Below are 14947 nucleotides of genomic sequence, written 5' to 3'. Positions count from 1 at the left end.
TTAAAACTTACCTTTACTTGTATGTGGTTGACATCAATCATCATTCATGTTGTATTCATGAAGGTTCGGCCTAGTATCAAGGGGACTTCGTCATCTTCCTCAATATCCATTATCACAAAATTAATAGGAAACAAGAATTTGTTTACTTTTACTAGGACATCTTCTGCAATACCAGAGGGACTTTTTACTGATTTATCTGCTATCTGGAAGGTCATCTTTTTCTTATTTAGCTCGAGATCACAAATTTTTATGATAACTGATAAAGGTATGAGACTTATACTTGCACCTAAGTCAATAAGCGACTTCCTAACACTTACATTTCTTACAGTGACATGCAATGTATCTTTTCCAAGATCATTCTCCTTTTGAGGCAATTTTGTGTGTGAATAATTTGGATGCAACTAGCCTCTAATTGGATGGTGTCTTCACCGATATATATTATCTTTTTAGTTAGGATCTCCTTCATAAATTTGGCATATGTGGGCATTTCCATTAATGATTCTGAAAAATGGTATCTTTATTTGTAATCATTTGAAAATATCAAGAAACCTGACATATTTCCTTTCCTTGTTTTTTTTGTTAGATGATAGGGATGAGGTAGGTTTTGAATTGGTGGCTTCTTTTTTTTATCATCTTCCTCCTTTGGCTTTTATTCTTCTTAATCCCTTGATTTCAACTATTGTTTTTATTTTTCTTCATTCTCTTAATTTTTTATTTTTTTGTTTATTTTTCATCCTCCCTGGTTTTAACAACAATTCTCTCTTACTCTTCATGATCGCCTTTTTCTTTTCCGCTTCTGGTTGTAACGACTTCACATTGTTCCCTTTTTTGATTTGATATGCGGTTGACCGGATTCTCAATATGTGTTACAAGGTCTTTGATGGAATCTTCTATATTCCTCTAGTTAGCAAGTGTTATATGCACATATTGGTTAAATGTATCCTTAATTTTTTTTGTTTCTTGTGAAGGTGTGTGAATGTAATATTGATATGGTTGCTTGTATGAAGTACTTGCTTATGCTTTTCAGCCTTGACTGGAATTTTTCCTTTGAAGTTGTAATTTTGATATTTATCAGGTCTTTGTTGGTTGTCAACATAGTTGAATTTTTCAGTTAGTGGAAAAAACTAGTAGGGTGATCGCCACTACATAACTCACAAAATGTGATCTTCCTTTGTCTGGGCATCTCATGTAATTCCTTTTATTATTGTGGGAGCTTTGATAACTGCTTGGTCAAGTCCTCTACATTCAGTGTTAATAAATTGTTTTGTGCTAGCATTGTATCATTGGTGTTTAACTTTCTTTAAGTTTCCTATTGTGATGACCTTGATGATCCCTAGGCTTCATTCGTTCAATTATTGCAATTGCATTTTTTGCACTTTTTGACATGAAAGAACCCCCAAGAGCAACATATATTAACAACTTTGATTATTGTTATGATCCATTTTTGAATATTTGTATCTGGGTGAGATCATCAAAAACCTGGTTTGGACATCTTCTCAGCATGGATTTATATCTCTCACACGCTTCACATAGAGTTTCAGTTGCGCCCTGAGAGGAAAGAACCTTTTCAGGAACTTTTCTTCCAGTGTGTTCTAGTTGGTCATCACGTGCGTTGGTTGATCGAGGTACCATTCCCTTACTTTTTCAATCAATGACTGTGGAAACAACCTCATGAATACCACTTCTTCAGATTTTAAAGCTCCAAGTGTACCAAGCAACTTGTAAAATTTTATCAGATGTGTATATGGATATTCATAATATAATCTTTCAAAATGGTTATCATAAATAATTTGGAATAAACTTGATTTCATCTCAGTTTTGCGAGTATTCCTTTGTGGCCTAGCTATATGAGCTAGTCATCTTAGACTATTGTGGCATGACATGCCACCACCATTGTTGATGTTACCATTATTACCATTATTGTTGTTTTTGTAGGCATTTTCCTCGTTGTTGTTGTTACCAATTTTTGCAACGAATTTTGGCTTTGAGACAAAATACTTTTTTAGATCTTATTGCTTAATTGGAAACTTTGCCTTTCTAGTATTGTTTTTGTTTATTCGAGCGGTTCGTTCTTTCTCAAGATCAAACAAAAGTTTTTCTTCAGGAACCTTTCCTCGCATAAACAAATATCAACAAACTAGCAAACTTATTAGTAGGTTAGTGACTATAAATAAAATATGCTCAAATATAAACATATATCAATATAATACTTAAAATGATAAAAACTAACACAGTATTTAAAAGCTAACGCTAGTATCCGACAGCGGCTCCAATTTCTATGATTTTAAGAATGGTTTATCAGATGTTTGATAGTTTGTCAATATTGAAATACTAGTATAAAATAACATAAATAAAATTAACTTTGGTGATTAATAATTGAGAAAATTTACCAAGGTTATATTTCATCGATATATTCTCATGTTATGTCCTTGATCAATAATATATTATTCTAATCAAATATTACTATTACTTCCTATTGCTCTCATCGCAACTCATGTTTGAGTCAATGACACGAAATCAATTGTATTACCTAATAAACAGTCTCTTAGCCTATTAACCAGTACAATAAGATAAAGATTCAACAGTTCATACAAATACTGAACCTAAATCTATGTCTAAACTTTAACATATATAATAGATGAAAAACTTGGATCTGGTAATGAAAAATACCTTTCGAATATCAAGTCATTTCATGAAAACATGTTTTAGGTAGCTATCTAAAACAAGCATTAAGATAAAAGAATTCATCAATATTAAAGCTTAATAAGAATTACAAAGAGCACCATGATCGGGATCAAGACATGAGTACATCTAACCCCAATAAAAGAGAAATTACTTCCGCTTACTCATAATATATTTACAATTAAGCCCCAAAAGAAAGATATTGAGAATCATTTATTGTCGATCCCCCGGACAATGCTTCTACTAGCAATCTCCATCTCTTTTCCTCTCCTGTTATGTTTCTAGTCTAAAATGGACTTTTCTCACTCCCTACTAAGATAACTACTTAATTACACTAACTATCACCAAGTTATTTTAAAATGAACTGCCTGAACCTCTATTTATAGAATCCTAGTCTGTTATTCTCGTTAAGCAAGGTTTAGAGCTCGCTTAGCGCGCATACAAACTTTTCCATTAATAAATTCCAGTTCATTATGCAAGTGGTCTTGGCCGCCTTAATCTCGCTTAGCGTGCCTCAAGACCGCTTAGCAAGCAAACCCTTTTTTTCCTCCGAAGTAACTTAACCATGAAACTTTTTTATACATCATACCTCGCTTAGCGCGCTTGCTAGCGAGGTTTGGTGCTTGACTAAGATTACTTGGCTTTTAAGCATTCTACTCGTTCCCTTTTCTGGCTTAGTGAAACCCTGTTCTTGGCTAAGCGAGCCTAGATGCTTCAATGGTGTCTTTTGTTTTTTGGTGCTTTCTTGGTTCTTAATTAATAAATACATTATTAAAAAGTATATAAAAGCGTTTTATTATATTATCTTGATAAATTTAGGAGTTTTTTCATTGATCACTTGCAAAAGAAACTAATAAGTACTTATGAATTTTATGTATTTTTAACACTTATCAATCACCTTCTCCAAACCAACTGCATCCTACTGTTTGTGACAATCGTTCAATGGTGTACTTGATCCACAACTCAATCTTCCCTAAAAGATCCAAACACATAAAAATAGATCACCATATCATCAGAAAAAATTGTTAAAGTACCTTATCAAGCTCTTTACAATCTATTCATCTACACAAATTATCGATGTGTTCATCCAAGTTATGCCAAAATCAATTTTCTACTATTTATCAACAAACATGGCCTAATTAACATCCACAATCCAATTTTGAAGGGAGTATGAAACCCTTTATTTATCTTTAATTTATTTTATTTTGTTAGTTAGATAGTTTTCAAACCACTTAAACAAATATTATACTATCCTATTCAAACTCTACCTATTATCATTCATGCAATAGATTGAACTCATGATTTCTAATTATTTTTTTTAACATTTACCTCATCTAATTCAAATAAGTTAAGATACTCTTCCACCCTAAGTAAAGATGATTAGAGTGATGAATTATTATTTTATATTCTTTTATCATCATTATAATTTCTAATTATGTTTTTTTTTTAATATCCGAAGATGGTCCATTGTAAACATCAACTTAAAAATTAAAAAAAAAAACACAAGATTTTTTTTATTGAAAAAGAAAACCCACAAAACAAAATGAGAATTTTACTATAAATATAGAAGTTTTACAATCACAGCCAATCTTGTGTCAAAGCAATTACTAGTATAGTATTTCTTCTTTACATTTCTATACAATATGTAACTATGCATGTTAATTAAGCAATTTTAATTTCTGATAAAAGTAATTAACCAAAGTTAATGATACTACTACTATCACCACCATGTGTTTCTATTTTAACCATATTTCATTTCATTTCAAGTCAGCTTTCCTCAGTTTACAAACACAAACAAAAAAACCTGTCTTGTTCTTCTCTCTTCTTTGATCCCAACTTCTACTTTCTCAATCTTCACAAAAAACACTACTTTCCTACCCTAAGGTTGTTTCTTTATTTCTATGATCTTAGAACTATGTTTATTTTGCTTGTTTTTTCTTCTAGTGTTTGGTTTTTGCTGTTATTGAAATTGTTCTTCTTCTGCACAGGTTTTGCTGATGTGGATGATTTAACCTGTAAGGTTCTTCTTTTGTGGCGTTTGGGGTTCTGCAACTACGACGAGGCATTTATACTGTGTGGCTTGAATCCTTAAACTTTGTTGTGTTCCTGGTTGTGGAGTTAGCAATTAGTTGCATTTTAGGGAAAAGGGTAAAAGGGTCAGCTTTTTGTTGATTCCATTGGATATTAGTGGGTTGTTTTGTTGTAGAAAGTGTTTGTTGATTTATCAACTCATGAATTGTAGTTAGTGTTATTGTCTTGTTGTGTTGGAAAGTTGGGGTATGAAGGTTAAGTCTTGTTGATAGACAAGGCTAGGGGTTGAGTTTGTTTGAATCTTGTTTGGAGTTTTCTTAGGTTGTAATGAAGGCTCCACCTAATGGTTTCTTGCCCGCTTCCGGAGAAGGTGGGTTTTCTCTTTCTATCTCTCTGTGTGCTTTTTGTTTTTGTTTTTCAATTTCATTTTTTTTTCACAATCAAACATGGTCTTGCTCAGTTACTTAGATTGTTTTCAAGGAAGATGCTAGTTTTATGTTGTTGAATTGATTTAATAGCTTATTTTAATGAAAAAGTTGTGAGCATAGGATCAATAAATGGGTGGCAATAATGTTTCATCTGAAAAAGGATGATAATAGCTTTTTTTCTTCTCAACTCTCTTTCTGATGATATTTAATTTTCATTATGATTTGAGTAGTTTTGGTTCATGTCATGGTCTATTCCTTTGTCTTGTATATTTTTTCCTCTCATTTTGCTTTATGTCTCACTTTATTCTCTTTTGAATTGAAGTAAAAGTGTAATGTTCTTTTTGATAATGTTTGTGTGTGAATTGTTTACGTATATTGAATGATCAGCATATTATGTTGGTTGGTTTGCTTTGAGTGTAGTAACAATTTGGCAAATTGTGAAAAAAAAGGTTAATTATTGCTGTTGAAGTTTCATTGGAAGAAGGAAAAGCATTTTAATGTTTGTGTGATAGTAACTTTCTGTGAGAATCTGATGCTGATTTGTATCTAGTCCGAATTTGAGAAAGAAAATGATTTTCACCTGAAATTGATGACCTTAAAGTATATTCTTTATGGGTGTGGGATCTACTGATAATATGCCATAAAACACTGCAAGATCTGTTCCTTTTTTACTGGCCATCGGTATTCCTGATATTTCTTCACGAAGTTATGCGTTTCTTTGAACTGTTGAAACTATATTTTGTTTTTGTTTTATAAAACATGGATTCTATAGTTAAGTCTTATTCTTCTCTGTTACCAACCATACAGTGAAGAGAAAATAGATTTGTATATTTCTGTTGAAAAGAGTAACGTTATGTTTGTTTTGACAATAGGAGAAAGGAAGACAATCAATTCAGAGTTATGGCATGCTTGTGCCGGACCTTTGGTTTCTTTGCCACCTGTTGGAAGTCTTGTGGTTTACTTCCCTCAAGGACACAGTGAGCAAGTATGTTTCTTAAACCATAAACTGTATGAACGTCGAGTGACTTATATTTCGGTATTTCAGTTGCTGATGAAATTCTCGTTTTGCTACTGTAACTTTCAGGTCGCAGCTTCCATGCAAAAGCAGACCGACTTCATACCTAGTTACCCGAACCTTCCGTCCAAGTTGATTTGCATGCTTCACAATGTTGCCCTGCATGTAGGTGCACTTTCCACTTCTTTTTTTACCAACCGAGCTATCTGCTTGGGATAGGCTGTTATGCAATAATGAAAACTTGTGAAGAAGAAATTTATCGACATATATTGATATTCTTGTTTATTTCGGAGCAGGCTGATCCTGAAACCGACGAAGTCTATGCACAGATGACCCTTCAACCTGTAACCAAAGTAGGTTTAGCTGTTCAACCTGAGAATTTGTTGTTGCATCCATGATTTAGTTCTTTAGTTTTCTTTGACATCCTCTCAAGCCAATGATGAGTAACTGTACCAAAGATTGTCTCATTTTCCTCTTCTGCAGTATGACAAGGAAGCAATACTGGCATCAGACTTGGGTCTCAGACAAAACCGTCAACCGGCCGAATTCTTTTGCAAGACTCTAACAGCTAGTGACACAAGTACTCATGGTGGATTTTCTGTTCCTCGTAGAGCAGCTGAAAAAATATTCCCACCTTTGGTATGTATCCAATATTATCATTTTTCTGGATTCATGTTAGCAAAATTTGGCTGAGGTATATGCGGTCCATCTGGGTTTAGCTTTGTCTATGCTGACCATATGTGTTTTGATAGGATTTTTCAATGCAACCTCCCGCTCAGGAGCTTGTTGCTAAAGATTTGCATGACAGTTCGTGGGCATTTAGACATATTTATCGGGGTAATGCCACTCTTAGAATCATCTTTCAATGATTGACCAAGTTTTTATGAAGTTTCTTATGATGTTTGAGTGCTGAAATTGATTGTATATTGGCTACAGGACAACCAAAGAGACACTTATTGACTACTGGTTGGAGTGTCTTTATCAGCACAAAAAGACTTTTTGCCGGAGATTCTGTTCTTTTTATCAGGTAAGATATATATCTTTTGTGTTGGAATTTCAGGAAACTTTCGAACCTCAATTTCTAAGCAAATGTTTTGTTGATCACTTTTAGAGATGAAAAACAGCAACTTCTTTTAGGTTTGAGGCGCGCTAATAGGCAGCAGCCAGCGCTTTCTTCATCAGTGATATCCAGCGACAGTATGCATATTGGCATTTTAGCTGCTGCAGCTCACGCTGCTGCAAATAACAGTCCTTTTACTATATATTACAATCCAAGGTACGATTTGACATGTATGTATTGTCATACACGGCATGGAGTGGCATTCATTGAAATATTTGTGACAAGTCTCTTACAGAAACTGGTCAATTTAACAGGGCCAGCCCCTCGGAATTTGTTATTCCGTTGGCCAAGTATAACAAAGCCATGTATGCTCAAGTTTCTCTTGGAATGAGATTTAGAATGATGTTTGAAACAGAGGAGTCTGGAGTGCGGAGATATATGGGTACAGTTACTGGAATCAGTGACTTGGATCCTGTCCGATGGAAAAATTCACAATGGCGTAATCTTCAGGTATTATTAAAAGGTGTAGTATTTAGTAGTTGCCTTACTGCATAATACTTAACTTCTGCTTATTGAGACGGTTGTTTTCGAACTAATTACAGATTGGATGGGATGAATCAACAGCTGGTGAACGCCCAAGCAGAGTTTCTATTTGGGATGTTGAGCCAGTAGTGACTCCTTTCTATATTTGTCCACCTCCATTTTTCAGGCAAAAGTTCCCAAGGCAACCTGGAATGCCAGGTAGTAAGAGTTACGCTCTTAATTAGTTAAGCTTTCATTGGAATTTTCTTCCTGTTAGTCATTCATTTAATTTGGTATGCTCATTGTCATTCATCAATGCAGATGATGAGTCTGATGTAGAAAATGCTTTCAAGAGAGCTATGCCGTGGCTTGGAGACGAATTTGGCATGAAGGACGCCTCAAGTTCAGGCTTCCCTGGTTTGAGTTTAGTGCAGTGGATGAGCATGCAGCAGAATAATCAGTTTTCAGGTGGTCAATCAGGATGTTTTCCACCCATGCTCTCATCTAATACTCTCCATGGTAATCTTAGCACCGACGACCCATCCAAATTATTAAGTTTTCAAACTCCACTCCTCTCTGCACCAAATCATCAATTTAACAAACCTAATTTACCAAATCAAATCAACCAATTGCAACAATCCCCAGCATCATGGCCTCAGCAGCAACAACAGCAACAGCAGCAACAACAGTTACAACAACAACAGTTACAGCAGCAACACCAGCAGCTACAGTCATTGTCACAAATACCAATGAACCAGTTTCAGCAGCAGAGGCAACAGCAGGTGCCTGAATCACAAAACCTGACACTGCTACAGCAACAGATGACTCAGCAGCTGGGACAGCAGCCGCAGAAACAGCCACAGTCATCTCAACATGCTATTATGAATAACGGTGTAATTGCTTCTAACCAGATTTCAAATCAATTTGCACAGCAACCGGTAACCTATGGTCAGCTTCAGCAACAACAATTACTCCCAGGAAGTATCCCACTCCAGCAAAGTATTCAATCAGCCGGTAAGAATACATTCCCACTGACATCCTTACCACAAGACTCACAGTTTCAGCAACAGATAGACCAACAAGCGAGTCTCTTGCAAAGGCAGCAGCAACAGACACAGTTACAACAATCCCCATTGCAGGTGTTGCAACAAAGCCAGCAACAGAGGGTGACACCAAATCATCCAGTGGCTCAAATGTCTCAACAAAACACCTCAGAACAACAATTGCAGCTACAGTTTTTGCACAAATTGCAGCAGCAGCAACAACAACAACAATTTCTTTCGACGTCAAGCCCACTTTTACAATCTCAGTTTCTACAACAAAATACTCATCAACAAAGCCAGCAATTACCGCAGCTTCCTATATCCCAACATCATACTCAACAGCTTGGCAATAATGCATTTTCAACGGAGAAGCTTCTTAACAGCAACAATCTATCTTCTTCATCTCTTATGCAATCACAACAGCTTTCTGTGAATCAAACCCTGAATACACAGAAGCCACTCACAATTACTAGAGTTCCCTCTACACTTACAGATGGAGAGGCTCCATCATGCTCAACTTCGCCATCTACAAATAACTGCCAGATATCTCAACCAAACAGTCTGAAAAGAAATCAACAAGTACCAACTACAATTGGCGGGATCTTGGTAGCAGAGCCTGCCAGTAATCTGATACAGGACCTTCAGAGTAAGTCTGACATGCATATCAAACACGAGTTCTCGAATGTAAAAGGATCTGACCAGCTAAAGTATAAAGGCATAACTACTGATCAGCTGGAAGCTTCTTCTGGAACATCTTACTGTATGGATCCTGGCAATGTTCAGCAGAGTTTGCCACTATCCAACTTCTGCATGGAAGGCGACGTCCAATCGAACCCTAGAAACAATCTGACATTTGACTCTAATCTTGATGGTTTAATGTCTGATACCATGCTTTCAAGGGGTTATGATTCTCAAAAAGATCTTCAAAATTTGTTGTCTAATTATGGAGGTGCTCCAAGGGACATTGAAACCGAGCTGTCCACTGCTGACATCAGCTCACAGTCATTTGGATTGCCAGACACACTTTTTAAGCCCGGTTGCTCAAATGATGTTGGCATTAATGATGCTTCTGGGGTTTTGAACAACGGCTTGCGGGCAAACCAAACTCAACGAATGCGAACATATACTAAGGTTTGTAATCATTTGATAATTGCAGATCTATTTAAGTACCATCCTCTAATGCTTTTGCATTCCCTGCAATGTGTTAGTGTATTGTTTAGTTAATATATTAAAATGCTATTTAAATTTTGTAGGTTCAAAAGCGAGGCTCTGTTGGAAGATGTATTGACGTCACCCGTTACAAGGGGTATGATGAACTCCGGTATGATTTGGCAAGAATGTTTGGGATTGAAGGGCAACTAGAAGATCCTCAAAGGACTGACTGGAAATTAGTATATGTAGATCATGAAAATGACATTCTTCTTGTTGGCGATGACCCTTGGGAGTAAGAAGTTATCTCCTTAATAGTATATAGTGTAGGCTACTATTTCTGCAAGTTTGGTTTCTTTTTCTTGACCTTCAACATATGTTATTTCTTGCAGGGAATTTGTAAGTTGTGTTCAAAGTATAAAGATATTGTCATCTGCTGAGGTGCAGCAAATGAGCTTGGATGGTGATTTAGGTAATGTTACAATCCCAAACCAAGCATCCAGTGGGGCAGATAGTGGCAATGCATGGAGGGGACAGTATGATGATAACTCTGCAGCCTCATTCAATAGGTGATCAGGATATCAAATACTGACGTTTTGTAGCAGTAAACTTATTCATTGAGTGGTGGAAAAACCAGTTTAAACCCTTAAAACGGGTTGGCATTTCTACTATACATCTCAAATAGAAAGGACACTTTGTTTCTGTCATTACACGCCGAGAAGCTTAGTTTAGATCTTAATGGTTAATGTTGATGTTACAGATGCTACTCTGGAATCTGCTTTATTTTGAATTCTGGATTAGGATTTCTGTTTTCTATTTCACTTTTTTGCATGGAACAACAGTATAGGCTGCTACTGTATAATATGATGATTCTAGCGAGATTATTTTTTACTTGCCTCCCTATGTAAAGTTTGTGATGATTTAAGTTATTATATAAGGAAATGAGGAATCTAGTGATTATGGGAACAATTAGTATGCATGTCAATTCTTTAAAGTTCATTATGAAGGAAGAAATCTCAGGTTTTCTACCTTTTGTTTTGGGCAAATTATGCTTTTAGTTTGTGGTTTCTTTTACTTTTTGATTTTACAAGATTGAAAACCAACTACTACTTACATCAATGGACTCTTCCCTGTTTTGAATGGGCTTTCTAGTTACGTTTTTAAACCTGTTGATGTTTTCTTGTTCACAATCATATTATTCAAGCACTAGAATTCACTCAACCTCTATCAGCATAAATGTATACTAATTGTATGTATTGAAAGATGAAACCATGAGAAGGTGAAATGCCATAGACAATAATGCAAAAACAAGAGATACAACGAAGGTTATGCAGATTGTGCAAGGAATAGAGCAGCAATCAAACTATATTTCAAGCCTCATAGCTAAAAATGACAATTTCCCTAAACACAAATTTAGGCTCTAATACAAAAATTGGTTAATTACTAAGAAAGAATTGCCATGAGATCTGAGGCTCTCAAAGCAATATAGTCAGAACCATCTTTGCCCTTGAAGTCATTCCCCGCATATTTGGAGTAAAGAACTGTATTCCCAGGTGTAATGGATAATGGTTTCCTGTTGCCTTCTTCGTCCACAGACCCTGGACCAACAGCTATCACCTATAACATCCAAAACAGAGCAGAAATGTTATTAGGTAATCTCACTAAAACTATTAGAGCAAATCAATGTTGAGATACTCACGGTGCCAACAGATGGTTTCTCCTTGGTTGCTCCCGTGAGCAACAAACCACCAGCAGTTTTTTCCTCAGCTTCTGCAACCTACAGCATCATAATTAAAAGGCATTTAAGATAAGCATAAATCATATTAGCTGTAATCGCAACACCCTTTATGCAAAATATGGTTGAAACAAATAACTACCCAAAACCATCATTTTCCACTCAATATCAATAATCAAATAATGGAAAAGTTTCACACCTTTATCAAGACTCTATCGCTCAAGGGTTTAAGATCCTTGACCTCATCGGTTTCAAGAATACCAACAATGTCATCATCTTGAAGTATAAGATGTTTTGAACCATTGAACTCCACCTCAGTCCCTGCATACTTTGAGTACACAACTTGTGCACCAGCCTGTATAAAGAAATACATCACATAAATTCAAAATTAAAGAAAGACTGAAGAGTTGAAGAATTTCATAAAAGCCACAGTGGCATCCATCACCTTCACACTAACTTCCACATTGTTCTTCCCAACTGTCTTTCCTTCTCCAACAGCAACCACCTCACCCCCTTGAGGCTTTGATTGAGCAGTTGATGGCAGTATAATTCCACCCACAGTTTTCTCTTCTGCATCCTTAATTTTTACCAGTACTCTATCACCTAGTGGCTTAAGTGTAGTATGCTGCACAACGAAATTACCAATCAGACACATGTAGCATTGAAATTGTAAAGAATATATAGATGAACCACGACCCAGAAAATGGCCGCGAAAAAACTACCAATGCCAATACCGTTAGTTACCATTTTTATGTTAAAGAATAAATTATGTTTAATTCACACTGCGGCCTCAACAGTTATTTAAAACCTTCCTAGAAACAATCATGTTGGTCACTTGGTTAGGGTTTATGCAATAAATATATGTTCCCTCCATGTAATTTCTCAGATATAATCAACAATCCACAACTCAAATATAAGCAAAATAATCAAAAGAAAGTACCTTTGGGGCAACAACAGTGGCAGCTTTAACAACCAAAGACGGGAACAACCTTTGTGTGGAAGTACCAATTCTAACATTCTTGCTACGAAATTGAATTGATGAAGTTCGAAGCCCTTCAAAGGACGAAAAATTCCTCGTTGAAATCGATGAAGCAGTGAGCTGAGTGGTTGCCATTGGAGTATAATCTTCTTAACTGCACAAAAAATGAACTTTCCATTACAAAAATGAAATTAACCCATGAAGATGATAAAACATGTACGAAAATCAATAAGCGTATAGAGTAATTTGACGCTATGAATTTCTTCAAGTATGTTCTGTTGAATTTCTACAATGCAAGGAGAGTTTCGATAACTATAGTATAGAAGAAAAAGAAGAAGAAGAATGGAGCATAGAGTGTAGTGTACCTTATCAAAGTGTTCGACAATGGGGAAATGCGAGAAGATAAACCCTAAGATTTGATTTTATTTGTTGATAGATAGATGGGGCTTCTAGAATTTTCCGAGTCCAGATATAGAGTGGGTTACGGGCCGATTCGGCATGTATCACAAACACATCTTGTGATAACGTGATTTTACTATGCTGTGCTTGTCTAGATAAAATACAAATGTTTCTAAAGTTACTGTTTTTTTTTTACAATGGCATAATGGTAATTATGGCAATAGAACGAACATTAATATTGAGTTGTAGGCGATTGCTTAGGGATTAAAGTTCACTTGGAGTTATGGTCACATAAACTACATAAAAGTTATTTGTGAATCTAATTAACAAACTCTTATCTTCAATGATGTCTCGTATTACCACTATGTTGCATATCGGCTCTTTAAGGTTTTTTTTTTTGTTTGTAGTATGATGTAAGAAGGTTGACTGCATATATTCAGGTTGAAAATGATGGATAGTATTTGCGTAAGTTTAGTAACTTCTGTTTTATTTTTATAATTTTAATAATTTTTATTTTATTGTAATTTGAATATTTTTAGCATTAGAGTTTCTTTTAAGTATTTAAATATTTTTTGGTGTGAACATTAAGGTTATCTTTTATCATAATAATATTAAATACTTTTTTTATTTGGTGGATTTTAAATTTTATCTGATAAGTTTGTCGCTTGCAAACATGTACTTTCATTATAGGTTTAGTGTTTGCTAACCTTCGTAATTCTGACTATGGCAAATGACATCATATCAGGTTTCTCCTGTTTCTTTTCGTAGCCTGATCAACCATGAGAGATCAATCGGTGACCATAGCAAATCTTGAGAGAATTATCGTGACTTTTACCACGGTTCTAACTGCTTTGACTGAACAGATGACAACTTTAGCAACTAAGGTGAACAACGTCAACAATAACAGGAATCTACGAAGAGACAAGGAGGAGAACAAATTAGGACTCTGTGAGGTGGAAACAATCGTGTTGTATTGCTAAAAAATTGAGTTTTGAAAAAGAATCCTACGAGGAAGACATAGTTATTTGTGAGAATCACCAGGATAACCATGACTATCGAGTGAAGGTTGATATTATGTTGTTCTACCGAACGATGGGAGTGGAGGAGTTTCTGGATTGGAAAATCGTCATTGATAGGTTCTTCGATGTTATGGGTGTCCCTGAGAACAAACAAGTTAAGATGTTGACGATCAGGCTGAAGAGTAATGTTGTTGTCTAGTGGGATAAACTTGTTGTTCATATGCAAAGGCAAAGGAATTGGCCAATAAGTACTTGGAGAATGAATGAAGCATTCGATGTTGGAGCGACTTTTACTAGAGGATTATGAACATATTCTTTATAAGATGTATATTGAGTGTGTTTCGGGCAAGAGAACTTTAACATGATACACAACTGAGTTCCTACGTTTTCCTGAGCGCAATGAATTGGGAGAATCAGAGAGCTAGAAAGTGGTTTGATACATTAGTGGCTTAAAGGGATCTTTGCAGGAGAATATGGGTTTACAAACTGTATGGACCATGGATGAGGCTCCAACCTAGCTTTAAAGGAGGAATTGATGGAGAAATCCCCTAAAAAACTCCCATCTTTTAGGTATTCATCCCAAAATAATTTGAATCAGCAGGCGACAAGGAAAAAAGTGCAGCAACCAGTGATCCCAACCCTGGGAATAAGGGAACTAACAGCTAGTCCAAAGGAAAAATGATCCATATGCTAAGCCCACTGGAGACACGTGTTATCGTTGTAAGAGAAGAGGTCACATATTAAATGTTTGTCTAACAAGGAGAGTCGTTGGTGTTGCAAAAAAGGGAAGAGGAATAGGAAAGAAAAAGACCTGCAGTTGAGAACGATGAATATGCAGGGATTGAGTTTGTAGAAGAAGAATCTGACGAGAGAGTAAATTTTGTA

General features: G+C 35.6%; 2 protein-coding genes across 3 annotated transcripts; one reads left to right on the top strand and one right to left on the bottom strand.

Annotated features, from left to right (window-relative positions):
* Positions 1-4315: 4315 nt before the first annotated feature.
* Positions 4316-10899, top strand: LOC127138701 (auxin response factor 19). 2 transcript variants are annotated; one of them, XM_051065201.1, is made up of 14 exons: positions 4316-4566; positions 4671-5083; positions 6014-6126; positions 6226-6321; positions 6453-6509; positions 6640-6795; positions 6909-6993; positions 7093-7183; positions 7268-7432; positions 7531-7726; positions 7819-7957; positions 8060-9912; positions 10035-10225; positions 10323-10899. In XM_051065201.1, exons 2-14 carry the CDS (start codon positions 5041-5043, stop codon positions 10501-10503), a joined length of 3366 nt encoding a protein of 1121 aa, XP_050921158.1. In that variant the 5' UTR covers positions 4316-4566; positions 4671-5040; the 3' UTR covers positions 10504-10899. The 2 variants fall into 2 exon arrangements, with proteins under 2 accessions (XP_050921158.1, XP_050921159.1); XM_051065202.1 differs by lacking the exons at positions 4316-4566; positions 4671-5083 and adding an exon at positions 5890-5912.
* A 303-nt stretch (positions 10900-11202) lies between these two features.
* On the bottom strand, positions 11203-13176 carry LOC127138702 (20 kDa chaperonin, chloroplastic). The gene is made up of 6 exons (XM_051065203.1): positions 13010-13176; positions 12606-12798; positions 12111-12290; positions 11865-12020; positions 11630-11707; positions 11203-11547 (listed from the first exon to the last, which is right to left on the bottom strand). Exons 2-6 carry the CDS (start codon positions 12777-12779, stop codon positions 11374-11376), a joined length of 762 nt encoding a protein of 253 aa, XP_050921160.1. The 5' UTR covers positions 12780-12798; positions 13010-13176; the 3' UTR covers positions 11203-11373.
* Between the last annotated feature and the right edge of the window lie 1771 nt (positions 13177-14947).

This window comes from Lathyrus oleraceus, chromosome 4 (genome assembly GCF_024323335.1).
Source record: "Lathyrus oleraceus cultivar Zhongwan6 chromosome 4, CAAS_Psat_ZW6_1.0, whole genome shotgun sequence".
In the NCBI taxonomy this organism is placed as follows: Eukaryota; Viridiplantae; Streptophyta; class Magnoliopsida; order Fabales; family Fabaceae; genus Lathyrus; species Lathyrus oleraceus.
This window is presented reverse-complemented; position numbering and strand designations above follow the sequence as displayed.

Coding starts and splice junctions, on each gene's coding strand:
- LOC127138702 (XM_051065203.1), bottom strand. CDS start 12,779: ATGGCAACCACTCAGCTCACTGCTTCATCGATTTCAACGAGGAATTTT. Junction 12,291..12,605: donor CCACTGTTGTTGCCCCAAAG/GTACTTTCTTTT, acceptor TTCGTTGTGCAG/CATACTACACTTAAGCCACT. Junction 12,021..12,110: donor ATGTGGAAGTTAGTGTGAAG/GTGATGGATGCC, acceptor TTCTTTATACAG/GCTGGTGCACAAGTTGTGTA.
- LOC127138701 (XM_051065201.1), top strand. CDS start 5,041: ATGAAGGCTCCACCTAATGGTTTCTTGCCCGCTTCCGGAGAAG. Junction 5,084..6,013: donor CTTGCCCGCTTCCGGAGAAG/GTGGGTTTTCTC, acceptor TTTTGACAATAG/GAGAAAGGAAGACAATCAAT. Junction 6,322..6,452: donor TTCACAATGTTGCCCTGCAT/GTAGGTGCACTT, acceptor ATTTCGGAGCAG/GCTGATCCTGAAACCGACGA.